This window comes from Aspergillus steynii, assembly GCF_002849105.1.
Source record: "Aspergillus steynii IBT 23096 chromosome Unknown P170scaffold_9, whole genome shotgun sequence".
Classification (NCBI taxonomy): domain Eukaryota; kingdom Fungi; phylum Ascomycota; class Eurotiomycetes; order Eurotiales; family Aspergillaceae; genus Aspergillus; species Aspergillus steynii.
The window spans coordinates 1,082,330-1,108,301 of record NW_020194406.1 but is presented as its reverse complement, the minus strand read 5'-3'; the positions used below and the strand labels follow the sequence as shown (position 1 = coordinate 1,108,301).

The 25,972-nt window shown below is 52.1% G+C and overlaps 8 protein-coding genes across 8 annotated transcripts; 4 read left to right on the top strand and 4 right to left on the bottom strand.

Moving 5' to 3' along the window:
- The first annotated feature begins 95 nt into the window (after positions 1-95).
- Positions 96-2,390, top strand: P170DRAFT_417127 (amino acid permease). The gene is made up of 7 exons (XM_024847161.1): positions 96-137; positions 194-672; positions 756-957; positions 1,010-1,051; positions 1,102-1,250; positions 1,303-1,767; positions 1,827-2,390. The coding sequence occupies exons 2-7, from the start codon at positions 326-328 to the stop codon at positions 2,308-2,310; spliced, it is 1,689 nt and encodes a 562-aa protein (XP_024699785.1). The 5' UTR covers positions 96-137; positions 194-325; the 3' UTR covers positions 2,311-2,390.
- Positions 2,391-3,217: 827 nt separating this feature from the next.
- On the top strand, positions 3,218-5,422 carry P170DRAFT_417125 (uncharacterized protein). Its single transcript, XM_024847160.1, has one exon. The coding sequence runs from the start codon at positions 3,239-3,241 to the stop codon at positions 5,270-5,272; it is 2,034 nt and encodes a 677-aa protein (XP_024699784.1). The 5' UTR covers positions 3,218-3,238; the 3' UTR covers positions 5,273-5,422.
- A 281-nt stretch (positions 5,423-5,703) lies between these two features.
- Positions 5,704-6,790, top strand: P170DRAFT_513655 (uncharacterized protein; the record flags this gene model as incomplete). The annotated part of the gene is made up of 2 exons (XM_024855133.1): positions 5,704-5,760; positions 5,809-6,790. 2 exons carry the CDS (start codon positions 5,704-5,706, stop codon positions 6,718-6,720), a joined length of 969 nt encoding a protein of 322 aa, XP_024699783.1. The 3' UTR covers positions 6,721-6,790.
- A 1,364-nt stretch (positions 6,791-8,154) lies between these two features.
- Positions 8,155-9,953, bottom strand: sclB (putative C6 transcription factor; the record flags this gene model as incomplete). Its single annotated transcript, XM_024844815.1, has 2 exons — positions 8,155-9,144; positions 9,276-9,953. The coding sequence occupies 2 exons, from the start codon at positions 9,951-9,953 to the stop codon at positions 8,155-8,157; spliced, it is 1,668 nt and encodes a 555-aa protein (XP_024699782.1).
- Positions 9,954-12,434: 2,481 nt separating this feature from the next.
- P170DRAFT_287233 (uncharacterized protein) lies at positions 12,435-13,101 on the bottom strand. The gene has a single exon (XM_024843215.1). It carries the CDS (start codon positions 12,829-12,831, stop codon positions 12,496-12,498), a length of 336 nt encoding a protein of 111 aa, XP_024699781.1. The 5' UTR covers positions 12,832-13,101; the 3' UTR covers positions 12,435-12,495.
- Positions 13,102-18,733: 5,632 nt separating this feature from the next.
- P170DRAFT_440752 (ATP-dependent RNA helicase DBP10) lies at positions 18,734-21,728 on the bottom strand. The gene has a single exon (XM_024850153.1). It carries the CDS (start codon positions 21,686-21,688, stop codon positions 18,875-18,877), a length of 2,814 nt encoding a protein of 937 aa, XP_024699780.1. The 5' UTR covers positions 21,689-21,728; the 3' UTR covers positions 18,734-18,874.
- A 200-nt stretch (positions 21,729-21,928) lies between these two features.
- On the top strand, positions 21,929-23,174 carry P170DRAFT_468149 (putative replication factor-a protein). Its single transcript, XM_024852537.1, has 3 exons — positions 21,929-22,011; positions 22,106-22,200; positions 22,263-23,174. The coding sequence occupies exons 1-3, from the start codon at positions 22,008-22,010 to the stop codon at positions 23,013-23,015; spliced, it is 852 nt and encodes a 283-aa protein (XP_024699779.1). The 5' UTR covers positions 21,929-22,007; the 3' UTR covers positions 23,016-23,174.
- A 344-nt stretch (positions 23,175-23,518) lies between these two features.
- Positions 23,519-24,600, bottom strand: gliT (thioredoxin reductase gliT; the record flags this gene model as incomplete). Its single annotated transcript, XM_024853766.1, has 3 exons — positions 23,519-23,780; positions 23,839-24,117; positions 24,206-24,600. The coding sequence occupies 3 exons, from the start codon at positions 24,598-24,600 to the stop codon at positions 23,519-23,521; spliced, it is 936 nt and encodes a 311-aa protein (XP_024699778.1).
- Between the last annotated feature and the right edge of the window lie 1,372 nt (positions 24,601-25,972).

Genomic DNA, 25,972 nt, shown 5'->3' with positions numbered 1-25,972 from the left:
CTGTATTCTGGTTCTGTGGGAACTTCTGGAATCGCGACTGCAATCGATCGGAGGCTCCATTTTTTTTTTTTTTTTTTTAAATTTCGCCGGTCAGGTGTCAATCACGTGTGGGGATCCCACGGGGTGTTCCCAATCCGGTAGTCCTACGTCCATCTTCCTGTCGTCGTCGTTCGTGGCTGACACCATGTCCCAGGGTCCTGTGCGACGTGCTCATCTCGAGCCACTTCTCGAACCGGTGGCTCGTTGCGTCCTATATATTCGATCTCCGGACTTCCATTGATTCACTCCAGAGTCTAGATAGCCATTGAGTCGAATTGCGTCCAAAATGGCCACTCCCGACATCGAGAAACACCCCGCCACTGCAGCCCGGGGCCATGGAGACCCTAAATACCCCGATCTCTCGACGGGGCCCTACGACAGCCAGGTCCCACCCGTCAACGCCGACAAGCTTGCGCGTAACCTGTCTGCGCGCCAGGTCCAGATGATCGCCATCGGCGGCACAATCGGCACCGGTCTGTTCCTGGGCACGGGGAAGGCGCTGGCTACCGGTGGTCCGGCATCCATGCTGATTGCGTATGCGATCTGCGGTGGGATCGTGTTCGTGACGATGCTGAGTCTTGGGGAGATGGCGGCTTTTATTCCGGTTGCTGGGTCGTTTTGTACGTTTGCGGGGTGAGTTTAAACCCGGGGATTGATGTGGATGGTCTGAGATTATCTACCTAGTGTCTGAGGTGCTGACGGGTGTTTTGGTTTAGTCGGTTCGTCGACGACGCGTTGGGGTTCGCTTTGACGTGGAACTACTGGTTCAATGATGCGGTCTCGACGGCGTCGGATGTGATTGCCCTGCAGCTGTTGCTGGAGTTCTGGACGGATAATTTCCCCGGGTGGGCGATCAGTTTGATTTTTCTGGTTGTGGTCATTGCGCTGAATGTGATGTCGGTGAAGGTTTATGGAGAGGTAGGTCTTTAGCTGGGTTTGTTGAGTGGTTTGCTAACCTCACGGTGGGCAGATCGAGTATTGGCTCAGTCTCTTGAAGGTCATCACTATCATTGTAAGTTTTTGATACCTTGTGGAGCTCGGCAAGATAGCTAACCAGCTTAGATATTCATTATACTCGGCATTGCAGTCAATTGTGGCGGGAATACGGAGCACCGATATCTTGGTGATAAGTATTTCTACATCGGAGATGCGCCATTCGTCGGTGGAATCGGAGGATTCGCATCGGTCTTTGTGACTGCTTCCTTCGCTTTGTACGGTTTCCTCTCACTCTTCGACTCCTGAATCGTAACTAACAGCCTGTAGTGGCGGCACTGAATCGATCGCTGTGACCGCAGGTGAAACCAAGGACCCCGATAAGAACATGCCCAAGGTGGTTCGCAACGTCTTCTGGCGTATCATTTTGTTCTACATCGTGTCCATCATCATCATCGGTCTCAACGTGCCCTACACTTACCCGAATTTGTCCGAGGGTGACACCGCCACCAGCCCCTTCACCATCGTGTTCACCCAGGCCGGCAGTGCTGTAGCTGGTAGCTTCATTAATGCCGTGCTCATGACCAGCGTCATCTCCGCCGCCAACCATGCACTGTTCGCCGGATCCCGACTACTCTACACCCTCGCGGTTGATGGCTACGCGCCTCGGTTCTTCGGCAACCTGAACCGCTTCCAGGTACCCTGGATTGCTGTCCTAGCAACCTCAGTTATCAGCGGTCTCTGCTTCGGCGCCAGCTATATCGGCGCCGGTCAGCTCTGGTCATGGCTTCAAAAGTAACCCCCCTCCCTTTCTTTACCCGTTCATCAAGAAAGCCCTAACTAAACCTCCCAAGCATCGTCGGCGTCTCCAACCAACTCTCCTGGACCTGCATCGGCGTCGCCTCGTTACGCTTCCGCGCCGCAATCCGCCACCAGGGTCTTGAGCACCTTCTCCCCTACAAGAACTGGACCTACCCCGTCGGACCCATCATCGCCGTCGGGCTTAACATCGTCCTCATCCTTGTTCAAGGCTGGTCCTGCTTCAGCCCGAGCTTCAAGCCCATCGACTTCGTGTCCTTCTACATCGAAATCCCCATCATGATCGTCATGTTCCTCGTCTGGAAACTGGTGAAGCGCACCAAATTCGTCCATCTCGGCGAGATGGATCTCCTGACGGATCGGTACAACGTGGTCCAGCAGGAGGGAGTTGATCCGAATGCAGAATATGAATCTCATGAGCCGACTTCGCGGCGGGAGAAGATCTTTGCGTCATTGAAGGGCGAGGAGAAGGGCGTTTGGGCGAAGCTGAAGAGGGTCGGGATGTGGCTTTTCTTGTAGTTCTTTTCTTTTCTTTCTTGTGGATATCAAAAATGGGGAGGGATGTCCGGATTATGGGACTTTTTATGCTTACGAATTATGAGTCGTAGTACATACATATACATTTACATTAGTTATTATATATATTATTTCTATTCTAATGAATACTCTTACACTTCGGTCAGCCTCCTTATTCGAGAGATACTGAAATCTACTAGTAAGTGTGGATATCCTGAGCCTCGTCTTTCTTCAGAATGTTAATTCCTAGTAATGAGCAGCATATTACAGGCATGTGCATCTAAGCATCCAAAAGGGGTAATCGTGACGAGGAGTTACAGGCGGAAAGGGGCGAGAGTCAGCGTCGCAGGGATTCAAGCTCCCAACCTTGGAACTTCTCCCTTCCACCCCAAGGCGCTTGTGGCTGAGAGCACAAGCACTCGGGTCCATCCGGTTCTTCCGGGCAGCTTCAGCCTTCAGAACTCCGGAGGGACCGATAAACGGAGAATTATGTCCAGTCTTATTCCAAATGTGCACGCAGGAATGAGGCTCCATCCAATCTCGTTGGTCGGACAAATGGATGTTTGGCAGTTTGCCCGGGTGAGAGTTCAGCATCACCCAACATTCTCCACATCACCAATTGCTCGATCGAGGGCTGAGCTGAATAGTCTAGCCTTGTGCCTGACTCGTGTCCGACAAATCCTGGTGTTTGTGCATCAATACGAGATGGAGACGATCTAGTCCCTTGGCGTCCGGAGCTGACTGGCTCGTTGCCGCATGAACTCGCCAAACCGACCCCGATGGAAATTAGAGGCATCTAAGTATAATCCCCGTGGCTTCGAAGCGTGGCATTTCAGCCCGATGGCACGGGGGGCGCCGAGAGATAATAAGGTGAGGGATGTCCCATGGTTGGCAGTTCCTCATCTGGCATCGCATCTACTTCGCGCTCGGCATGGATGTCAACACCACCAACGACGAATACATCTACACCGGCGTGTGGACCGACTGGTCGCATGGACGGCTTCATGGAACGACACTCACTCTCTCGGCGCAGTCGGCCGGTTTCCTCACAGCCTTTCTCTCGCTCTTCGTGACCGTCTCGGCGGCGCACATCTGGCGCATCATCACCTACATCGTGCATCAGCTGCACTCGTCCCCTGAGCCCAAAGATGCTTTCCATCACCAGCAGCAAGTCATGTTCAAGAACACGTCCTCGCCGGCGTCCCTGGCATGGGAGTCAATCCTGCTAGCCTGGAGCTGGCGACGCAGTACTCGTCGTTCTGTCGCGCGCAGCATTGGCTTCATCCTCCTGGCCCTGGTCTGGATGGTAGCTGCTGGTGGTGCCGCCGTGCTCTCGGCGAGAATGACCAAGCCAGCAGGCGATGACTGTCTCATCATGAGCAACAACTGCGGCACCTGGTCGGAGTCAAATAGCTCCAACGTCAACGACCCGAACAGCATAGAGCTCTTCAGCGCAATCCAGCTCCAAGCCCTCAACTCCGCCACGGCCTACTCGCGCACCTGCTACGCTCCTGAAAGCGAGAACCTCGCCCAATGCCAGCTCTACACGCAGTCCCGACTGCCCTTCCAGGCCCGAAAGAACGTCTCCTGTCCGTTCGCCGACGGCATATGTTTCGAGGGCGACAACGCCGCGTTCTCCCTCGACACCGGCCTCCTCGACAGCAATCACCATCTCGGCATCAACACCATCGAAGAGGAGCGCATCCTCTTCCGCAAAGCCGTCACCTGCTCGCCCTTGATCCGCGAGCCCTTTGTCACCGTCCACAACGACTCCAACCCCCTCCCCGACTACCCCTTCGCCAACACCACCGTCGCCGCCTACCACTACGGCCCCAAACTCACCGACCACATCCAGAACGAGACCTTCCGATACGACGTCATGAGCGCGCGCGCCCCCATCGCCTACACCGTCAGCCCGGAATGGTCCTCCACCGGCACCGCCTCCATCAACAAGACCTGGATCCCCATCCCCGCGCTCAACCGCACCGACGCCGACGTCAACATCATCTTCATCAACGCCAACAACCTCCGCTACGACTACCCCGTCGACGACCCCATCTTCGGCGCGCACCGCTCCGCCCTCGAAGAACTCCAACAGCTCCCCGACGTCAACGCCTCCATCGCCGAGCTCAACAACTGGTGGCTCCCAGACTCCTACACCACCGTCCTCGGCTGCACCGACCAATACCAGGTCTGCAGCGTCGGCACAGGCTCCTGCACCCCTCTCAACGGCATGGGCGATCTCACCTACAATATGATCCAAACCTCCGTCGACCTGGGCCTGAACCCGCGCCAAGCCCACGTCTTCGCCCTCGTCACCTCCTACCTCGTCATCAACAACATGTTCTACAGCGTCTACGGCCGCAGCGGCGCGTCGCTCCGCGCCCAGGAAACCGTCGCCGACCTCAGCCAAAAGGCCCCCCTGCCACCTACCCAATGGCAAATCGAGATCCAATCCTGGTTCGAAGCCAGCCTGGCCAAGCTGCAAGAACGCAGCGTCGAATTCGCCACCGGACCCCGCCACTACCGCGCCCAACGCTTCCGGCTCCCCGCAACTGCGTCCTCGTTTCTCTGCGAGGCCCAAAAGGTCCGCTGCCCGGCGGGGAACATCTCGTTCTCCGTCCTCGGCGTAGCAGCCATCATCGGCGTCGGGTGCGTGATCATCCTCCTGGGTTGGTCGCTGGATACAGTGATGGGGTGGCTCGGGCCGAGATGGTTCCCGCGCAGCCAGTATAAGCGGGTGAATTGGACGCTGGACGATAAGTTCCAGCTGCAGCGGATGGCGTTCGAGGGGTGCGGGTTTGGGGATTGGGAAGGGCAGACGGCGGCGGTGCCGGTTACGGCGAAAGGGCAGGTGTTTGGGGGGTGGAGGGATGTGGATGAGAAGCATCCGTTTTTAGGGGGGAGGGATCGCGTGCTGGTTACAGAGGAGAGGGTGGATGCGCGGACTGAGGTGGTGAAATAGGGGGTTTACACTATTTGGAGTAGGGACGCTGTCTGGATGGACCATGCTAATTGTACAGTGCATGTTCTCGCATATATGATTTAATAGAAGCCTAATGATAACCGATATGTCTTGTTTATGGTGTTGGCAGAATGGTACTACTATATATCCCGAATCAGGATTCGAGATGGCGGAATATAGTCTCTTCTGCAAGCCAAGGCTTTTGGGTAGTTTCATCTATAATAAGTCTCTGCAAGATGAATCCAGCCTTAACGTCTATGGACTATACAGTGGACTAAAGTTCAAACTGTAGAAAGCCGGGTACATACATAGCCAATACACATACGTACTTGATTTTCTAGCCACCGCTCGAGTTACCTAAGCTAATGTAAATGACTTCTGTTTCCCTCCCCAGACAGCTGCCAACTCTCTCCCAATCTCTTTCCACAAACATGGCTCTCGACTATCTCCCCTCATGGGGCCAACTCCCCGCAGAGCAATATCTGATCGTGAGACTCTCCTTCTAGAATCTAATCCTGTTATTTATATACAAACAGGAATCCTGGAACCCCGCTTCTACCGAACCACCATCCACGCAGCGCGCGCGTCTAGTTAAGCAATTTTTAAATATTGACTACTTCAACGCAGACTGGGACCCAACACGCGGTGGTACCAACCCAGACGCTCAACCCGTCCGTGTTCCGACCGAAGGGGAAATATCGATAATCCTACGCCCCTGGCGGTCTGATGATATACGTCGACGAGCCTGGCGCGTTTGGGAGGCTTATACTAATACCGGTGGTAACAATCCAGTTCTGCTAAGAACGTGGTATGATCCTAAAGATGACGAGCGCGTGAAGAGCTGGGCAACACTCTCGGAGTTCTTCGAAGATGACGCGGCTTGGGCGATTCTGGATGATCCTGCGGTGTTTAATTTTGGCACCGGTCCCTGGCAACAGGTGCTCGAGATCCTGCCGGAAATTGCTGCCCGTCTGTTTCACGATGATCGGTGGGTACGCCGGAAAGACTGGCGCGTGGACAATCGACTCTATTCTCGTTTTAAAGGCCGGTTGAACGCGGTGAAGCGGTCGAACCCGTCGTGGAGAAGTGACTTGAATGTTCTTGTTAAAGGGAATACTGCCGCGCAGAGTTTCTTGCATCTTGTGTCAAGAAGTTACATCTTGATTGCGGATAAGGAGACCTTTGAGACTGACCATTTCTTGCTCGCTTATCTTGATGCAAGAGGGAGGGTTACAATGCAGGGCCGGATTCTTGTTGATGAGGATAGGTTAACTCAAGTTTCATTAGAGCGGTTCCAGGCAATTCCTCCAATGGATGTTTTCGAGGAGGGTGAGCTTGGTACAGATTACATTGTGGCTGCTGGGAATGCAGGGGATCGTGAGGTGTATTATTGGATGAGGGAGGATTTGGAGGATGATCCGCCGCCTGGTGATGAGGATGAGGACTAGAATACCTTGAGCAGGGCATCTCGAGATCGCGATCAGGGGCGAATGGTATAGATTCCCGGAAGAAATGCGGGTTGCTAATTTGAATTGCTGTTTTCGATACCACGGCCTTCCTTCGGCGCAGGCCTTTGGCGCAGGGTGGCCTAACACCGATCTAGCCCCAGATCTATGTATCCTGGCTTTCGCCACATTTTCCCATACTCTCGCGGATGATTGGACTTGGGGCCATGAACAAGCCTGGATCGGACTGATTGGGAGCGTTGAAGGTCGCGATCGGCGCAGTGCTGGGGGTGGAAAAGATGCCCCCCACCCCCATAGTGGGTTCAGCAAAGCTGCCGGGATAGAGCCGTGATGTGAATTAGTCCGTGAGCAAAGCCCCTGAGCGCCCTCAGTAAAGCGGCGATGTCTACAACAGGAAATTTACGATAATGTAGAAAAACAGGTATGTATGGTGACAGATACAATCCAACCAATCTATCGTAACTCTATAGTCAATAGACAGTAGAAAATAGTATAGAAGTAATATATTAAATATAAAACCTAGACTCCATCCATCCCCAATCCACCGACGCCATCTATGAGGAAGACAACAAAACAAAACAAAACCAACTATCCTAATGCTTGAATGCAATGCAATGCAATGAGATCAGCTGAAGTAAAATGAAAGACACATAGCAAATCGGTCCCCGTGAATAGATAGGTAGGTAGGGATCTCAAAGATCCCCCTGAGCCTCCCTTACCTGACCAATCCTTGACCCTGACAAAATCAACCGCAACACATAACACAAGACAATAACAGACACGCCATGCATCGTAGGAAGTATTGAAATGAAGCCTTTGCCACGACCCATTTCCCACAATAAAAAAACGACAAAGAAAGAAAAGTGGAAGTCCAAACCACCGAGGCTCATGCAAAATTATTTAGTATGGTGATATAAAATATGTAATGGATCAACAAAAGAAATATCTCCAAGGATAACGAGGAAATGACAAAGAAAAAAAGAAGTGTACACCCAGTGCAGCACGATAGAAGGAAACGTAACATGACCTAATATGGCAGAATCTGTACACAGGGAGGTATTATTAAACCACAAATGAAAGAAAGAGAAAGTGGATAAACCACAGATAATATGGGACAGGCATTAAATGTTAAGGATCGGATGATGATCGCACAAACGTTGTCAATATCACTGTCACAGAAACAAAGGAGAATATACATTATGGTCATTAACCGTTGTAGAGCCGGCTACAAGCACCAAGGACTGAGTGGATTCGACTGGTCGACCCGATCGCTCCGTAGATAGAAGTGAGAGAGAGAGAGGGGTAGAGGGAAGAAAGTGAGTGGATATGCAAGTTGCGGTAGTCGTCGTCTTTATATGATTTGAGAGTTGTGTTTGTTTTGTTTTCGTTTTTTTGTCATTTTCTGGGTCGATTCTTTTAGCCGTTCACCATATCGTCTAAGGCCATTTTTCGCCTCTTTGTCGGCCGTGATTCACCACTGTCAGCTTCAGTTGTCGGCTCCTCGTCACGGACTCGTGTGGAGGACAGCTGCAAGGAATGGCGCTGGAGGGTGGGATCGACGGCACTCAGGACTCGTGGGACGGTTTCTCCATAACTCACTTCGGACATTGCCTGGCGCATCTGACTGGTAGGCGATATAGGATCCAGATAGCCATGAGCTGGCATCGGCTGCCGCGGCTCAAAGCCCTCATCACGAGCTCGGGGAGACCACGTCGTCGAATAGGGATCACTCAATCGATGAGACTGCGGCCCGGAGCTCGGGCTCGCCATCGTCGGGGGATAAATAGGGGGCAGTCGAACGGGGGATTCGAGATAGCTTTCTCTGGGCGGTTCGCCCATTGCCATCCGATTCACCATTCTCGTGCTGTCGGTATACGGCGACATCGGAGGAGCAAAGGCTTGGTGATATTGCGGAGGCGATGCTGCTGGATGAAACGCCTGATTCCCGTAGGATGAGAGCGGTCTTCCGACTCCCATGGGCATGCGACCTGCTCCGAGGGAAGGGTTGTACGTGCCAGGCATAGGCACGAAACCAGGGGGCGAGGCCGACGTGATCGATTGCACTGAGCCGGACGAAGAGAAACGCCTGTGGCCGATGTTTCTTTGCATTGTTAGGGCTGGGTCGAGATTCGAAGGATACACCGACGGAGGCCACCTGTGCGGGGGCATCGCGGCCGCTCGAAGTCCCATTGCACCGGGAGGGCCGCTAGGGATTTGCAGATCTGTCACCGGTCGAATCTCGCGGGAAGATGTCGCTCGATGCATCGCGCGTCTCGAATGGTGTGCGTGTGGCCCCCCTGGCCCGGCTCCGCTGTCCACCTGGGCCGGATATGATCTCAGAGAAGCTTCTTCGGCTTTCAAGGGGGGTCTCCCTCGCTTCTTGTGCGTCACGTCGACGCAAGTTGCCTGCATCAGGGAAATTATTAGCACCGATTTGCCTTATGATTGTCCTTGGAGTATCCGCATAAAAGAAATAAACAAAAGGACACGCTCCAAAGCATCGAACGCAAAACTCAAACGACTTCATAAGAACTTACCTCTTTTCCCGACAAGACACATCTTCGGCAAGGTCGAGCTGGATCGCACCCTAAATGCTTCTTCTTGCAATTCACGCAGGCCGACGCAACGTGAGCCTTGGTCCGTCGCGTAGACTTCTGGGCGATTCCACGAGCGCCCGTTCCTGGGGACGAGGCGACCCCGAAGGTTGTCTGCGAGTAGGTCGATGCAGAAGGCTGCGGCGGCGGCGGGACCTGCCCTCCTAACGTAGGTGGTAAGCGCGACGCTGAAAAGCTATCTGCGATAGGAAAGCCCTGTCGCGATAGATCGTCCCCCGGACCAGAGAGCACTCGGTGCAAGGGCGACTCGTGAACGGTGGTGGTGGTGGCGGGCGACCCCGAGGCCAGAAGGGAGCCCGGCGCTCCTCCGGCCGATATCGTGGCGGCGGTCGACGAGGCCGACGAGGTGGCCACCGTCGTCACTGGCTGAGGCAGCTCCGGATGTCCGAGACGTCGGACGGTTGCAGAAGTCTCCAGCGGGTCTTCTGCCGGGACCGAGTCGGACATAGAGCGAGGGAGAGGAAGGTCCCGCGGAGTGCAACGTCGAGCATTTGTTGATCGGGACAGATTCAAGGGAAGCCGGTCCGGTCCCGGGTCGAATCTGGGATGTCCAAATTCCGTGGCGATGAAGGATGAAGGGGGAAGCACTAATGATTGCATCTGGTAATAGTAGGGTCCCTGGGTCTACGGGGACGACGAACAGACACGAGTTCACAGGAAGGGAAGACGAAATGGGTGAGATATTGGAAGCGGAAGCATATCTGGCAGGGCAAAGAATTAAAAACCCCGTTTTCCGTTCTAAATCCCCTCGAAGTCGGTGTGCGAGAAGGAGGGTGAGTGCGTAGGTGTAGGTGTGTCCGACTCAATTGCCCGTCATCCTCGGCCAGTCCACGCTTTGGCAGGTTGTTTTTAGGGACTGCCAGGAGCTTATAATCGAGTCAGTACTCGGTCACTATTGGAGGAGTCATAAACTAGGATGTGATGATCAGCAACGACTTCCCAGATCGTGACGGCAGTTTTTTCCATGGCTTCGATGGTCTCCATCCTGGGATGATTTATTGCAGCATGGTGGGCGATCAATGGAGCCAGAAGAACAAGCGCAGAAGGAAGGGGAGACAGAAATGAATTAATTAATTTAAAAAAGAAAAAAAAAGAAATCAGGGAAAAAAAATCAACAGAAAAAAGAAAAAGAAAAAGAAAAATACACGCAGGGACCGATTTGCACCTTACCTGGTCACAACTGGTAATGGCAGTTTTCTGGCGTCTGGCGCTGCTCCCAGGAATGTCTGTTTTGGTTGGCTCGTATCGGATATAAGATGCCAGAAGAAACGGTGAAGTATAGAAGAAGCAGAAAGTGAGGCGTAAAACTCCGACGCGATCACACTGGGCCCTTCCCAACGGAGAGATAAAACGTCAGAAGGGGAGAGGAAAAAGAAACCAAAAATAATATCAAGCCAATTATTTTTTCCCATGCACGAGAAAAAATAAAATAATAAAAAAAATATAATAATCAATATTATTATCCCAGATCTAGCGTCGTCGTTCTTTCCGAAGCAGAAGCTGGTTCTCTACGTAACGGTCAGGGATATTTTCACGTCCAGAGAAGGAATTCTCCTCGATCAAAAGAGATGCCACTAAAAGGTCGAGGGATCGAGTTTCTGCGAACATCACCCTTGAACGAGGGGAGAGGGAGATAGGGATCCTGGTCCTTTTTTTACCTGCAGGCCCCATGAACAAGGCTTACAGGCTTCAGCAGGTCGGCAAAACGAATGGAAACCCAAGGTGGATAAATGGTGGCCAGTGCCAGCGAGACTAGCAGCCGATAGACTTGGATCTCCATCATGGTAGATCTCATTTTCTTTTCCTTTTTTTTTTTTTTTTTTTTTTTTTTTTTTTTTTTTTTTTTTTTTTCTTGACTCCTCCCGGAGAGGTGTCGAGCATGTCTGGCTTTTTTAGGGGAGTTAATTCCATCGGAAAGAGCGAATAGTTCCAATCCTCCGGGGGATCCAGTCCAATGAGCTCAATCTTCAGACCAGACCTCTTGGACTGTGTTTGACTTGGGGAGAATTTTCTTGCTTTCTTTTTTGTTAAAAAAAATCCCTTTTTTTTTTTTCCTGGATGCTGCGCACGAACGTCTCCCATTTGTCTCTCCCTGGCCATGCTGGAGACAGAGCAGCGGTGGCTTGCATTAGAATGGGGGAAAAAGGAATGGCCATCGCTGTCAGTGACACTGGCCAAAAGGGGTTAAGAGAGGGGTAAGACTAAGAAAAGAAAAGAAAAGAAAAAAGGGCCAGACAGGCATATACCAAGACGAGCAGGAAAATAAAATCAGGAAACAAAAATAAAGATGGTGGTCTAAGCTGAGCAAGCAAGGCGAAGGGAGCGACGGATCGACGTCGGCGCCCGCCCGCTGCATCCCATTGCCAATAGTCCGCCGGCACTACCGAATGGTGTCGATGTTGGGGGCATTTGCGAGCCAGGATTTTAAGCTTGTCAATCCAATGGATTGGGCGGAGCTTCCCAAATCCAGTCAACCCTGGATCGTCTCCCCGTCCAGGGATTTGCTCTGGTTTGGGTTCCTCAGGGACTTCGTTTTGCGAAAACTCGGTCGGCGTCAGATATCAGGAGTAGTTCGAACGATAGAAAATATGAAAAATTATATCAGGGATACGGGAAAAAAATTAAAAAAAAAAGGGAAAGGAGAGACGTGAAAAAAAAAAGAAAAAGAAAAAAAAAAAGCCCCATTACTCATGAGACGGCGAATCCTCTGCTTCATGCTATTCATTTCTCCGCCATTGTCATTTTGCTGCCCCATAATTGGGCACAATAGGGTCCAATGGATTGACGGGTTCCTTTCTTTTTCTCTTGTCTCGTCGTTTCTTTTCTTCTCCTTTTCGTCTTGTTTCCTTTTTCTTGTCTCCTGTTTTATTGTTGAATTTTATCGTCGACTTGGTCACGCCGAACTGGTATGTATACCGATTACTGAAAATAGCTTCGGAAGGCAACCTCGTTTACGATGTCCTCGAAGCCGCGACTGCTCGGGGTTTAGAAAAAAAAATAAAGAAAGTCGGCTCATCTGATAGGATATTTCCTGCTACTGGATCCCGACGGTGGCTTCGATCATCCGAGGCAGATCCGAATCCCTTCGAAGCCACAATTCCTGTGAACGGCGACGAACCGGTCCCGTAGACGCACGAGACACCTATGATGTTATGATCTGCCCGTCGCAAACATTATTTGTCAATTGGACTAGTCGGACAGTATCGTCGTGAGAGGAGGGGGGGTTACGGGAAACTGTGCTTGACAGATGACGCCAGCCCCAATAGCCCCGAGCATTGGAATGAGAGACAACAATTCTCCGCAGTGGCTCTGGAGTCGATGGCCGGACCCACCCGGCTGGGCAGTGTAAAAATGTACTTTGTTGTCGCCTGCCAATCCATTCATTGGCGTGTCCGATTATGTCCCGCCTGCATCGCATGCCGTCTAGACTGGGGGGATGACTTGGGAAGACGTCGGTACTTCGAAATAGGCGATGCATGGCCTTTGGGGGGATGATCCCCTATCATCCTGTTCCGTCAGGGGGGAATTTTCATTTCATTTTATTTTTTTGTCTTTCGTTTTGACGTCGTACTGTTTTTTTTTTTTTTGGCTTCCCTTCCCTTACACGGAAGAGGAAATGGGCGCGATAATCCATGTAGACCGCACTTGCAGCCCACCTGGCTCGCGTGATCGTATGTTTAACTTTAAAATCAAGAGACAGAAAAGAGATCTAGCGAGCTGACCGTTAGAGACGATCGGTGTCAATCATCATGGCCTCATTTTCATATGGTCGCCGTCATGAACGACGATGTCCATGCCGCGCACTACGCAGATTAGGCCGGCAAGTCGTGGCCGGGCCATACGACTTGTGTCATGGAATCCGTGAGATCCCGACCGACTCTGCGTGGTAAGACAGTCAAAGTCAAGCCTTTGGGATACCTCGACACATGTCCTTAATGTCCGGTCCAAGTGAGGGAGAGATTATTACTTTGCGATCAAGATGTGGCTGCAGCAAGCAGCCCTGGCCAGTGGAACAAACATCAGTCTAGGCCGGTCACCTGAGCCCCGGACAATTTGCGGTCATTCTCCATGGACCATTCATCCATGCGCTGGGAATGGCCCGTCTGATAAGGGAGGCAGATCCACCGGCTCTGTTCAGCATGGGAAAGTGGAGGGACCAATTGACGGCGGATTACCAACGGTTTTTTTAGTGATGGAAATGCACGACCTGGAACGGCGGTAGTTGAAGATCTTTTTCCCCAGTAATTATTTTTCCTGTTCATTTCGGGTGCCAATTTCCCATTTGAAGATCCCACATGAATTGTTTTCATCCGGTCGGTACAAACCGGCCCAGTCGTGATCCTGGACTGAAAGGGGAAGATCCAAACTTGAGTCACCTCGGGGAATTCTCTGAGCTGTCCACCTTCTTGGCTTCTTGTTCTGTCAGTTCTGATTGTCTCTGAGGTGTTGCCCACCCGGACGGATTCAATTTTACGAGATCAAAGACATGATGCGGGGATTCAAGTGAAAGGAAAATGGGTATACTCCGTAAAACACTCGTACTAAATGATAAGGGGAGAGACGGGGGAAAAGGAAAAAAAAAAAAAAAAGGAGAGTCAAGACAAGACAACAACTAACAATTGAACCAACCAACCGTGACAAGCCCGTAGTGTCGTGTCGTAGTCAGTTTCTCAGCCTTGAACGTGGGAAAGCACAGGAAAAGGGAAATTGGGGAGCCCCGAGGAATTGTGGAACGCGGGGGCAGCAGCAGCAAGGGGTCCAGACGATTGACTTTGTCGGGCCCTAAGGACGGACGAGCAGCGCAAGAGGGTGGTTGTTCTTCCTTCTTGCTCAGAGTCCTAGCCAAAGTAAGCGGTTCATGCAGGCCGGAGCGGAAGACATCAGCACGATCTGCCTCTTAGGGGCCGACGAGGGCCAATAGTTCGAGCCACTGGGTCCAGAAACCGATTACGGCGTAGCTGCGTCTCCAGGCTCCTTTTCCCCCAAGACCAAGACAAGACCAGAACTGATGATGTCTGTTGCAGATCGCGATGAAGATAAAGCAACAAAAGGCGTGCAGGTGATACCCTACCACAGTCAGTCAACATAACCTGGCTGCGGTGTCACCTCGACACACGGGGTTTTGGAGACGAAAGACGAAGCGACGCGACGGACGACGCGAACGGCGGCCCCGTGACCCGGGCTGATCCGCCCTAGTCTCTTCCGGGGTTAGTGCCGGTCCACTCACGACCGCCTGATTGGGCAGCAGTATTTGTCACCTCCCGTCGAGGCTCAAGCCGACTATCAGTTTCATCCTCACTATTGATTTCCTTGTCGACCGGTTCAAATCCCCTCGATCATGCCATTTGCTGCCGACATGGATCCCTCCGGACAATCCCTCTGTCTCCTGTCTTGTTCTTCACGTCGCCCCCCCGGTCCTGGCCAGTGTGTTGTCTGTGCTTTTTTCCCCGTCAATTCCCCTGATTGTCAATATTCTCCTCGACGGATGAGGCCGGAGATAAAATAAAACATTGCAATAAAAAATAATAAAAAAGGGACTAGACTTCAGGAGACACGAGAAATTCGCCGGACATGACGGAATGAGTGAAGTATCTCCTCCATTTCCGTAACACATCCGTTTTTCCGTGGTACTTGACGCGGTACATCCCAATGCGTGGGCGACACGAGATAATCTTCCGAAAAGGGTCCTCCCGACTACGACCCGGAAGGACCCTGTGGTGTATACGGCAGCGCAGATAGGAGAGCTGAGATGTTACCCGAAGCATGTGGATTGGGGCCTGTTAATCCATCACGAGTCAGGACGGTGTCTCGCGGTATCTCTTTCCGCGCTCTTTTTCTCTCCCCCTTTTTCCCCTATTCTACGGAGTACCTTCCCTCTCCTTTGGGCATCTCTGTCAGGTGACCCTTCTTCTCCGATCATTGAATGCTCGGAATACCTGTCTCCGGTGGGAAAGGGACAACGACGACATGACACCTCCAGTGCTTGATTTTTATTACTATCATTCCTGTATAGCCAAGTCAAATGACCCGAAGCTTGGAAATTGATAATTACCTCCGTATGCTCTGTTGTCCAAGCTGTTTTGCAAATTTACTATGCGTCTTTCAGATCGAGCGAGAAAGAAAGTCTCGACAAAGTCGTCACGAGGAACATTGCTAAATCGGCACCGATATCATACGTCCTAATTCTCCAGATGTGCATCCTCCAACGCATCGGTCTTGCGTCGCAACTGCCTAAACCCAACATGCACCGATCCAGGTGGCATTCCACGTAAGCCGGGACAGACGATGATGGCCCTCGGCGCGAGAGACCAGCAAGAAAAGGCCATTTGCTGCCCGTTCATCTCGCATGACGACCAATTCGGAAGAAAACGACCAATGGCCAAACCAGGTCGTCGCCAGCGGACGATGAAATCGCACGATCCTCGAATCCGCTGACATGGATATCCGATGATCCTGACCCGGAGGTCATTTCTCCTCGGACGGGATGATACCTGTCGGATGGGAGGAAGACGAGCGAAAAAGAAAAAAAAAAGAGAGTGGACGGCGCAGGGTCAACCGAACTAATCACCACCATTCAATTATTTTTCCCTTACTTTGGCCGTCTTCCCCATCCTGATCTAGACTCTGGATACTCCACCCGTCGCCTATTTGCGGTGCATATTGACCGTACATGCTCGGTCTTCGGATCTTCCTCGTGACGGCCCAGAAGGTTGGGAGATGCCGGTTCTTGCAGTTGCAGCAACCATGGGCCAAGACCCTCTACCAATAGTTTCCCATGGAATCGGAAAGCCAGAGCAAGGACCGACTGACTTGTCGTCCTGCCTGCTTACCGCGACTGCTTACGCGAGGGTGGCGCGTCGAAAAGGAAAATGGAAAATGAAAAATTAAAATAATTCCATATAGTAACGACATGGGTTCATTGGGCTCGGCCGGCTCGGCCTCGAGAGCGAACCAGATCGACGGATGTTTGGTCTGTACCTGTAGCTAGGCAGTTGATGACTCTTGGCCAAATGACCGAATAATCGACGAAAAGCAAAGACGGGAACCGTTGAACTCAGCCCGTCAACAAGGGATGAACGAATGATCCGTCACCTGCGTGGGAACGCTTCAGTTCGTCGGGATGAGGTTGAGGCGAGCGAGTGTCGGTGAGGATGTGACCAGTATCAAGGTTTCTGCAAGCCGGCAATAAAGTCATTATTGCGAGAACACCATAGTCCCCATTATGAAGGATCTTCTTCCCCTTCTTCTTTACTCCATACTAGTTAACCCATTTCTTTCTATCTCCCAACTGAGACGCCGGGCGGAAAAGGTATCCACAGCCGTGACAATAAAGATATAAATAAAACCAATATTTCCCTCGGATCGGACCGCAGTGGAAAAATAATGAAAAAACCCCCTTTCGCCGCGGAACTATACCCGGACCTTCGGATGGAAGGGGTTACTCAATAATTGACGAGACATGCCCATATTCCCCCGAGGGTCGTAACGAGAAAAAGGGACTTAGGCATTGTCCAGGCATTGTCCCGGGGGGAGATTAAACCCTCCGTCACGGCGTTCACAGTGAATACTGGATATAGCGACCTGCTTCCAGGCCAGTCATGTACGGTGTATACGTCCATATCCATGTCCTGATCCAAATTAATATCAATACCCATGTCCATAATCGCACCTAGTCCCAGCACCCTACAGCAAGACTATTCGTACTAACCTGACTAGTACCCGGTGTCTGTCGTATATGTAAGTCGCTGCTCACGTATGTAGCGACCATGTAGCGAGGGGAATAGGTCTCAAGCGCCAAGTTCGTAGTGACTGCGAATCAATAAACCTCGTAGGGAAATGTTTGTTGTATTCCCAGCTGTGGAGCCCTGCTGTCCTACCGTACTTGGTGCGACCTGCCTCGCACCTACAGTTGCGGGCTGACTTCAAGTCTACGGCGATATTACCGCTCTTTGAGTGCGTTTACTGGCGGACTATTTAGCAGGACAGGATGGAGCAGAATTGGGGGTTTGGCATTAGCCTTAGCATTTTAATTTATGCATGTAGCTATTACTAACTACTAGTAAGTCACTGGGAGTAACGAAACCCACACGCTTGCAGTATGCTAAGTCGAAACCCATGTCGTAGATCCCGATCCCTTCGACTTATGCAACTTAATCCTAAGGCTGTCTTGGGGAGTTGATCTCTCTGCTTGAACTAGTGTAGTGTAGGATATCTCATTGATTTAGGGCAGACCGATGGCTCCATTGTCCATTGACGATCGACAATTTACTTCCCAACCTTCAAACTCCCCCCATGAAGTAAATCCACCTCAATTTAGTTTCCCCAGACGCTCATCCAATGCACGCATGCAGTATTCATCATCATCTTCATCATCACTTCCACCTCGCAAAAATCTAAAAGAAAACCTAACTAAAGCATGTGTGTAAACTCACCGCACAGCACAGCACAGCGTGATTCAACCAGTAATCAACCCGGTAAATCAGTCAGTATGCATATAAATAAGTATGTATGTACATCATACATGCTGTACGTGATTAGACTACTTCTTAGTCCCCTCCAACTACGGAGTACGCAGCAGGCAGGTTATCCACCCACCAAACAACCTAAGCCAGAATCCACATCACATCACATTTACGGTGCGCACATCCAATAGTCTCGGGCTGTGTCGGAGCCAAGAATCTGCAGGTGAGGTTACTCTTCCGAGGGGTATGCTGTTCTGTTTTGATCTGGGATTTTCGTGGATGAGTGCGATTAACCCGCTACTTGGCTAGCTAGGTAGCAAGAAGATGGAAAATCCAATCGACAGGAATTAAGTAACGCATAAATCCTAGTAACTAATTATCATACAGAGCTCTAAAATCCAACCCCAAATCCCAATCCCATCCAATCCTCCTACTAACCCAAAAAGGATGTGATATGATGTGATGCGGCAATGTGACATGTCTTTTATTGAATCCGATGCGTTCCATGTTTTACTGGCGGTGGATCGCTGGGCCACCTCCCTAGCCATGGACCATGGATCCGTATCCATGTAAGGTGATCTCCGTTGTGGCGGAGAATAGGATTGGGTATCGATGTCAGATGCATGTGCATGGCCTTATTGTTTTTGGGATTTATTTTGGTGTCGGAGAGGAGGCTGTTTATTCGGGTGGAGGGTGGAGGGTTTTTTTTACTTTTTTTATTTTTGTTTTTGTTTTTGATGAGCGATTATGGCGGTCTGGAAACGTACCGGTTGGTTCGTTCTTGGCTGGCTGGTTGGTTGGCTTTTGGGTTGTTTATTTGCGTGTTTATGTTGTTGTTTGGTTGATCTGGACAGGTGTATGGATGTGGAGGTTCTAGGACTAGAGAATATGGCTGATGGGGAAGATTCAACTCTCCGACAGGATTGAACTTTTGAAATATTTTCACCGAGCATTGTCTTGCTCGTGTCTCGTAAAACAGAATGGTATCAATATATACATTAAACCTAGAGTATCCCCCAACACCACTCACACATATGGATACAAGCCATGGCCTATGTCTTATCTCTTCTTCGACGGCCGAGCATTCTTCTCCCTGCGCTTCTGCTTCTGCTTGCGCGCTAGGCGAATGTCGTCGGTGTTCTTGATCTCGCTCTTACCGCCGGACGCCGCACCGCCAGCCTTCGAGAGATGGCGCTCGCGCGCGGCGTCGCCCTTCTTCTTCATCCGGCCGTAATCCTTACGCAGAGGATCCGCCCGCTTCGGAGCCTGCTCCTTCTTGTGCTTGAAGTGTCGGCCGTGCATCTGGTTGTGCAGGTCGGCGCCCATGCCGGGGGTCTCTGCATCACCCACCCGCGGCATGCGGCCGAGTCTCTTGCCCTTCTTCCAGGCGTCGAATCGGCCGCTGCGGAAACTGGCCGCGATTTTGGCGCCACTCTCGCCGCGAACCAGGTGCGTGCCCTTGGATCCGTCCTCGTCGTTTTGCCGTGACACGTACTTCTTGTGTCGCTTGTCCCAGCGCACCTGCGTGCGAGGTTCGGCGAATCCGCGCCCGCCCTCGTCGCCGAGCAGGTCCATGGTCGCACCGCGGGAGGCCTGCGTGAAGTTGACGTTGGTGCCCGTGTGTACACCGTAGGCACGATCTTCGGCCAAGTTGGTGCTGTTGGGCGTGTAGGACATGAAATACTCCGGGTTTTGGAAGGACGCCGCGTTGTCCTTCTTCGCCTTGCCGTTGTTGGGTTGCGAATACGACGAGAAAGTCACTTCGAGATCGGACTCGTCCGCCAGCGACATGTTGTCAGCCGGGCCCTGAGCGTCGTCCTCGTCGTCCTCGGCGAGAACGGCGCCACCGCTCAGTTCATCATCATCATTTCCAGCGTCGTTGGCACCAGTCGTGGCCGCCTCCTCCACAAACTCCGACTGTCCTTCGGCGTCGGATCGCTTCTTCTTCTTCGAGTCGAGCGTGTTGCGCACCCGCTTAATCGTGTCGATGGCTTCCTCGCTCTCGTGCTTGCCGTTGCGTCGGCTATTCACCTCGAAGATCGTTTCCTGCGGCCGGAAACCTCCGATAACCGCCAGCATCTTTTCGCGCTCCGCTTCCATGTCGTTTTCCGGTTCGTTGAACAGAGGGTGGAGATGGGACCAGGCCTCGGAGGATACAACCTGCTTCGACCGCTTGGCACTCTCGAGAGACGCGGCGTTACGAGTCCGCATGTACAGTTTTTCTCCCTTTGTGGCGACAACACGCTGCGCCGCAACGTCTGCATCGTCATCCAAAACCCGGGTGACCCACTCGCAGCGCGAAGACAGTCCGTCTCGGGGAATGCTGCCGACAACCACGTCTTCGGCAAAGTTGACCTGGTCGCCCTGCTCACGGCCAACCACCAGCCGTCTTCCGAGGAAGAGCTGCAGGTCCAGAAGATACGGCGCATCGGCGTCGCGGACGAGACTGTAACTCCAACCTTTCTGCCCAGCACGAGCCGTTCGACCAACACGATGGACGAAGATCTTGGGCTGGGAGGGGAAATCGTAGTTGATGACGTTGGCAAGAATGGGGATATCGATACCTCGGGCAGCGACATCTGTCACGACCAGAATGTTGGAGACACCCGTGCGGAAGTTCTGCACCTGGATCTTTCGGGCAGTCTGGTCGAGGGAACCGTAGGCGTAAGAGGTGGCGAATCCGGACTCGCGTAGAAGGCCATACAGGAAATCCACGTGATGTTTCGTTGCCGCGAAGATAATCGTCGAGTGCTTTGTCGGGGATTCCTTGTAGATGGACTTTCCAAGGTCCGGTCTCTTCCGCTTCTTGAAGTTCTTGTTCTTGGGGTCGTGCTTTTCTTCGTAGATCTTCTCAGCCACCCCGGTCGGGCCCACTGGCATCTTGATAACATCGTGAAGGATGTAAAGCAAAGCTCCTTCCTTGTCCGCAGATTTCACCGAAAAGAACACGTTCTGAAGGTCGGGGGAAATCTTGCTCTCGGTGTCCAGACGAATCAAAGTAGGCTCTTGTAAACCGGCGCGGGCAAACTCCACCAGCGACTTGGGTAGGGTAGCGGAGAACAGCAGAGTCTGGCGATTGTGAGGCAGACCGTGCAAAATTTCGGTCAACTGCGCAGCGAAACCCATCTCGAACAGTCGATCGGCTTCATCAAACACCACGTAGCGAATACTCGAGAGGTCGAGATTCATTTCCACCTTCAAATGCAGGAAACGTCCGGGCGTCGCAATCACAATGTCGGGATTGCCGGCCATCATTCCAAACTGTTCCTCCAAACTATCACCACCGACCAACAGAACACACTTCAGATCCGTTCCCTTGCTCAGCTCCCTGACGACCTTTAGCGTCTGCAGCGCCAATTCACGCGACGGCGACATGATCAGTCCTCGCGATCCGATCTTGGTACTGTGCGCCTTCAACTTCTCAATCATCGGGATCACGAACGCCGCGGTCTTTCCGGAACCCGTCCGGGCCATACCGACGACGTCCTGGTCGTCCATGATCACGGGGATCGTCTTTCGCTGGATAGGCGTCGGCACCGAGAAACCCTTCCGAGTGATGGCCTTCAGCAGATTCGCGTTCAATCCCATGGCCTGGAAACCACCACCCTTCTTCACCGTGCGGCCCTTGAGATTCGATCCCTTCCGGTTCGCAGACGCCTGCTTCTCCGCGATAAACGCCTCGTCGCTGTCCTCGTCATCGTCGCCGGCTCCTGCTCCTCCGAGAAAATCTAGGTCCTGCGCCGGAGCCGCCTTGGGCCGCTTGGGGGCTTTTGCGGGCTGCTCGTTGTCGGAATCGCTATCGTTTTGAAACAGGGCATTCGTGATGTCGAACTCATTCTCCGACATCGCCGGAGACGCCGCTCGAGCAGGCATATTGACTGGGTGGATAATCAGTCGAAAAATCGAACTGATATGAAGTTTTTGTTATCCTCTATTCTCAGTCTTGGCCTCGACTTTTTTTACGGAAGAAAAAAAAAGTCCCAAGGCGGTGAGGGATAACGGATCAACTCTGCCCCGAATCCCGAGCGGGAATGCAAACCAAACAAACAGAAGCTCCCCGCGACGCGTCCAACACGTCCCGAAGCGGTAAAATAGAATATTAGTGAACGATCCGGATCTTCTTCTTTTCACGGTTCTGGTTCACTGTACCGCATTTGCTCGCACACCCAGCAAATCCTTATAATCATTCACAATGGGTAATTCTCCCCTCTTCTATCTGTCACTCTCAAACAACATTTCCAAATATCCAACTTCTTGCGCACATCGCTCACATCCACACCCTACATCCAGATAACTACAACAGCTACGGCGGCTCGCAATACGGCTCCGGCGGAGGCGGCGGCGGCTTCATGCCTGGCGAAATGAACAGCCCAGCTGGTGGAAAGGTAATCCGTCTCCCTTCTCTCCACCCTCCACAGAAAAACCCCTACTCACCTCCCTCCCACAGGGCGACTTCAACAACACCACCCTACGCCCCGTAACCGTCAAACAAGCGCTCGACGCCTCGCAACCATACCCCGAAGCGAACTACCAGATCGACGGCGCCGACGTCTCCAGCCTGTGCTTCATCGGGCAGGTCCGCAACATCAGCTCGCAGAGCACCAACGTCACGTACAAGATCGACGACGGCACCGGCGAGATCGAAGCGAAGCAGTGGATCGACTCCACGACAGCCGACAGCATGGACACCGACGACGGCGCCAAGGGCCCCGGCAAGCCCGGCAAGGACCAGGTCGAGCTGAACGGCTACGCCAAGATCTTCGGCAAGCTCAAGGCCTTCGGGAATAAGCGGTTCGTCGGCGCCCATTCCGTCCGCCCCGTTACGGATATCAACGAGTTGCATCTCCATCTCCTTGAGGCGGCCGCTGTGCATCTGTTCTTCACGAGAGGACCCCCCGGTGGTGCTGCTGGTGGTGCGGGTGCGGGTGCGGGTGCTGGCGCGGGCGCTGGTGCCGGAGATGCCTCGATGGGTGGAATGGATGATGGTCGGGCTTTGCCGGCGATGACCCCTGCGGCGCGCAGGGTGTACAACCTGTTGAAGACGGAGCCGCAGAATAACGAGGGTTTGCATGTCCAGATGATCGCGGCCAAGTTGGGACTTCCCATGCCGGATGTGGCGCGCGCCGGGGATGAGCTGTTGACGGCGGGATTGATCTTTCCGACGGTGGATGAGCAGACTTGGGCGCTCTTGGAGTTCTAGGTTGGCTCTTTTTCTATCTCGGTGTGACTTTGGTTGATTGCACTCTTTCATTTGGTTGCGAGTGTTTTTAATCTGCATGTGGTTGGGGACAAAAGATATCACGGTTGCTTTTATGTATTTGTTAGCACTTTTTACGTCTATGATATGGGACTTGTAAAGTTATGATGCTCTGCTCATTCTGAGTTATAACTCCGGTGGCCTATAAACATGTATGAGTAGATTGTCACGCATGTAGTTTTTTTCACGTTAACAGCTATACCCATTCTCCGTTGGCTAGTCACTCTTTTAAGGATCGATGTACCAGTCTGTTCAGGAACTAGAGCCAATCTAGCAAGGCAAACTGCGGACAAGATCTAAACAAAGGTAGCCACTGGACGACCCTTTGATGATTTTATATACCTTAGATTTTCCATATATATTTCATACCTCCACCGCCACATATCCCCACTAGACCTATGTTTCTATCCCAAATGTGCAGCCCAGCATCAACCAAACCCAATGAATCAAACCAGAGACGGATGCCCATACTTCTCCGCCAACAACTGAGTCGATGCCGCAACCGCAGCATTACAACCACTGGAAATCGCCCCTGCAACAACCTTGTACTGCGTGACGCAGTCACCCGCCGCAAAGACACCCCTCACGCTCGTCTGATACGCTGGGAAACAAGCCACCACATCACCCATCTCCGCTCCAGGGAGTGGACTGGGAGTTGTCTCGACACCCAGTTGCTCAGCGAAGGGCCCCTTGGTCTTCGTGAACGGGCTATGCACGAGGAAAGTTTCGAGGGCGGTGGTACCGTCCGCGAAGACGAGTTCGATACCAGTGGGTACCGGCTGTCTCGACGACGGTGAGACGCGAGATGGGGCGGGAGTCCACTTTGAAAATTTTGTGCGTGTTGTTCTGGGAGCCCAGAGATGTCTGGATCTGGGTGCTGAGCTCCTCGGAGCCATGTGTGTAGATTGTCACGCTGGCGCTCAGGTGGGCAGCGTTCTCGGCGAGGTGGATGGCCATGGGCGCGATCGAGGCTGTTTGAATGGCTAGTACGCCGGAGCTGGTGGCCCCGCGGTCTTCGTAACCTTCGCAGTAGAGACAGTGGTAACTAAAGCGATAGACAGGGTGTTAGCCGTCATAACTGAAGCCATCAGTCTGGGATAGGCGGATGACTAGATAGACTCAACAAGACATACATGCGTTTGACCCAAGCATCTTTATAACCCGGAATATCAGGGAGGATGTCCTCCGAGCCAGTAGCTAGAATAATCTTCCTCCCCTGCCAGGTCTTGCCAGCGGCATCGGCGACTTCAAATAGGGAGTCGTTGATTTTGCGGGCGCTGGTGAGGTAAACGCCCTCGATTGAGACGTTTTCAGGGTGATTCAGGATCTCTGATCTTGCTTTTGCTCGAAATTCAGCCGGGCCGCGATGGTCCCAGGTTGGAATCATGTGCATGTATTTAGCACGGCCGTTGCGGTAGCTGCCTGAGTCGAAGAGAATGGCTGAGTGGTTCTGGCGGACGAGAGTTAGGGCCGCTGTGAGGCCGGCGGGACCACCTCCGATAATTAGGACGTCGACAGGAGACGCCATGCTAGTGGACAAAGAAAGAATGGGGAAGGCCGCTTGTAATATGGGAGAGGAGGGAAGATGTGTGGAGGGTAAGGTGAGATTGGGGCTTGAAAGAGGGAAGCTCAGCTATGTATACCTAGATCAGACTCAAAGCCTCAAGAATTCTCGACAATGAGCAAGGCTCGTGCATGCGCGATAAGCGTGAAATACGTGTTCTATATAGAAATAAACATTTATGATGCGCCTCGGCATTCCTGGCACCATAGGCCTCGACAGTCGGTCTGTGTTTTCCTCGAATGAGATCGTTTCATTACTGTTGGATGTAGCCATGGTACAATTGAAACATTATCGTTGGCTCGAGCAGATGCTCTAAATATTTGAGAATGCGGTCAAGCCAAATTTCTTTGTTTGTATCCCTACTCGCCCCGCAGCTGACTTGTAGGACAGCATTGACACGTATCCCCAAAGTGTGGTATACAACAACAACGTGGTACTATTACCCACGACGAACGAGAAGCTGAAAGGCAACAGCAACAACAGCCTGCATCCCAAAACCAGTCAGTCTTGTTAGAAGTCACGTCTTGCCAACCATACCAAATGCTAGCTGGTTAAAGACCAGTCCTTGTAATAACCCTTTATGTTCAAGGAGTTTTCCCCATCGCCAAAGCTACTAATGCCTGTCGTGCACAGCCCTCTGAAATCCGAGAATGCATTTCAGACAGCGTGTGAGGGCTCTTCAGTCTGGACATGCTAAAGGGATATCTCCAATGAAGTCGATATCTACATTGAAGTCCGATTCTTGAGGCGTATTTATGAATCATGGGAATGGAGGCCCTAATTTGATGGGCGACGGATTGGTCGAACCAGATGCTATAAGTGTTGTATGTATTAACGTCTGATTCTTGAAATGCGTTTATGAATCATTTGAATGGAGGCCCGGATTTGCTGAGCGAAGGATTGGTCGAATAAGATGCCACAAGAGTTGCATGCATCTTGGTAAAGACACAAGGGACGTGACAAATGTCTATAAGGCATTATTAGCTAATGGAACTTCTGTCAGAATGTAGTAGAAAGCAGTATCCCACAGCTCGATTTGAAAGCACGGCGAGGGAAGCCATAGAGAGAGATAAAGACGTCTTCATCCTTCTGCTTGTGAGATATGTTGGCGGTCTTCGGGCGTTACTGATCCCAGTATATCCCGCTTGTATGTGGACAGAAAACAGTGCCGGAAATACAAGGATAACTTGCGACCGCTAATGTAACTGAGCTTGGAAGTTGGCTTGGAGCTCAGACACTTCAGCTTCGACTGCCGAAGTATGGCGTGTGAGGCCAGAATTTCGTTCTACAAGTGACAAGCCGAGGCGATTCCCGACTGTGACTTGATCGTTAACAG

Bases quoted from the DNA above. Each gene is read 5' to 3' on its own strand.
- P170DRAFT_417127 (XM_024847161.1), top strand. From the start codon at position 326: ATGGCCACTCCCGACATCGAGAAACACCCCGCCACTGCAGCCCGGGGC. The intron at 1,251-1,302 runs GTACGGTTTCCT...AACAGCCTGTAG, and splicing joins GTGACTGCTTCCTTCGCTTT to TGGCGGCACTGAATCGATCG. The intron at 1,768-1,826 runs GTAACCCCCCTC...AAACCTCCCAAG, and splicing joins CTCTGGTCATGGCTTCAAAA to CATCGTCGGCGTCTCCAACC.
- P170DRAFT_417125 (XM_024847160.1), top strand. From the start codon at position 3,239: ATGGATGTCAACACCACCAACGACGAATACATCTACACCGGCGTGTGG.
- P170DRAFT_287233 (XM_024843215.1), bottom strand. From the start codon at position 12,831: ATGCATCGCCTATTTCGAAGTACCGACGTCTTCCCAAGTCATCCCCCC.
- P170DRAFT_440752 (XM_024850153.1), bottom strand. From the start codon at position 21,688: ATGCCTGCTCGAGCGGCGTCTCCGGCGATGTCGGAGAATGAGTTCGAC.
- P170DRAFT_468149 (XM_024852537.1), top strand. The intron at 22,201-22,262 runs GTAATCCGTCTC...TCCCTCCCACAG, and splicing joins ACAGCCCAGCTGGTGGAAAG to GGCGACTTCAACAACACCAC.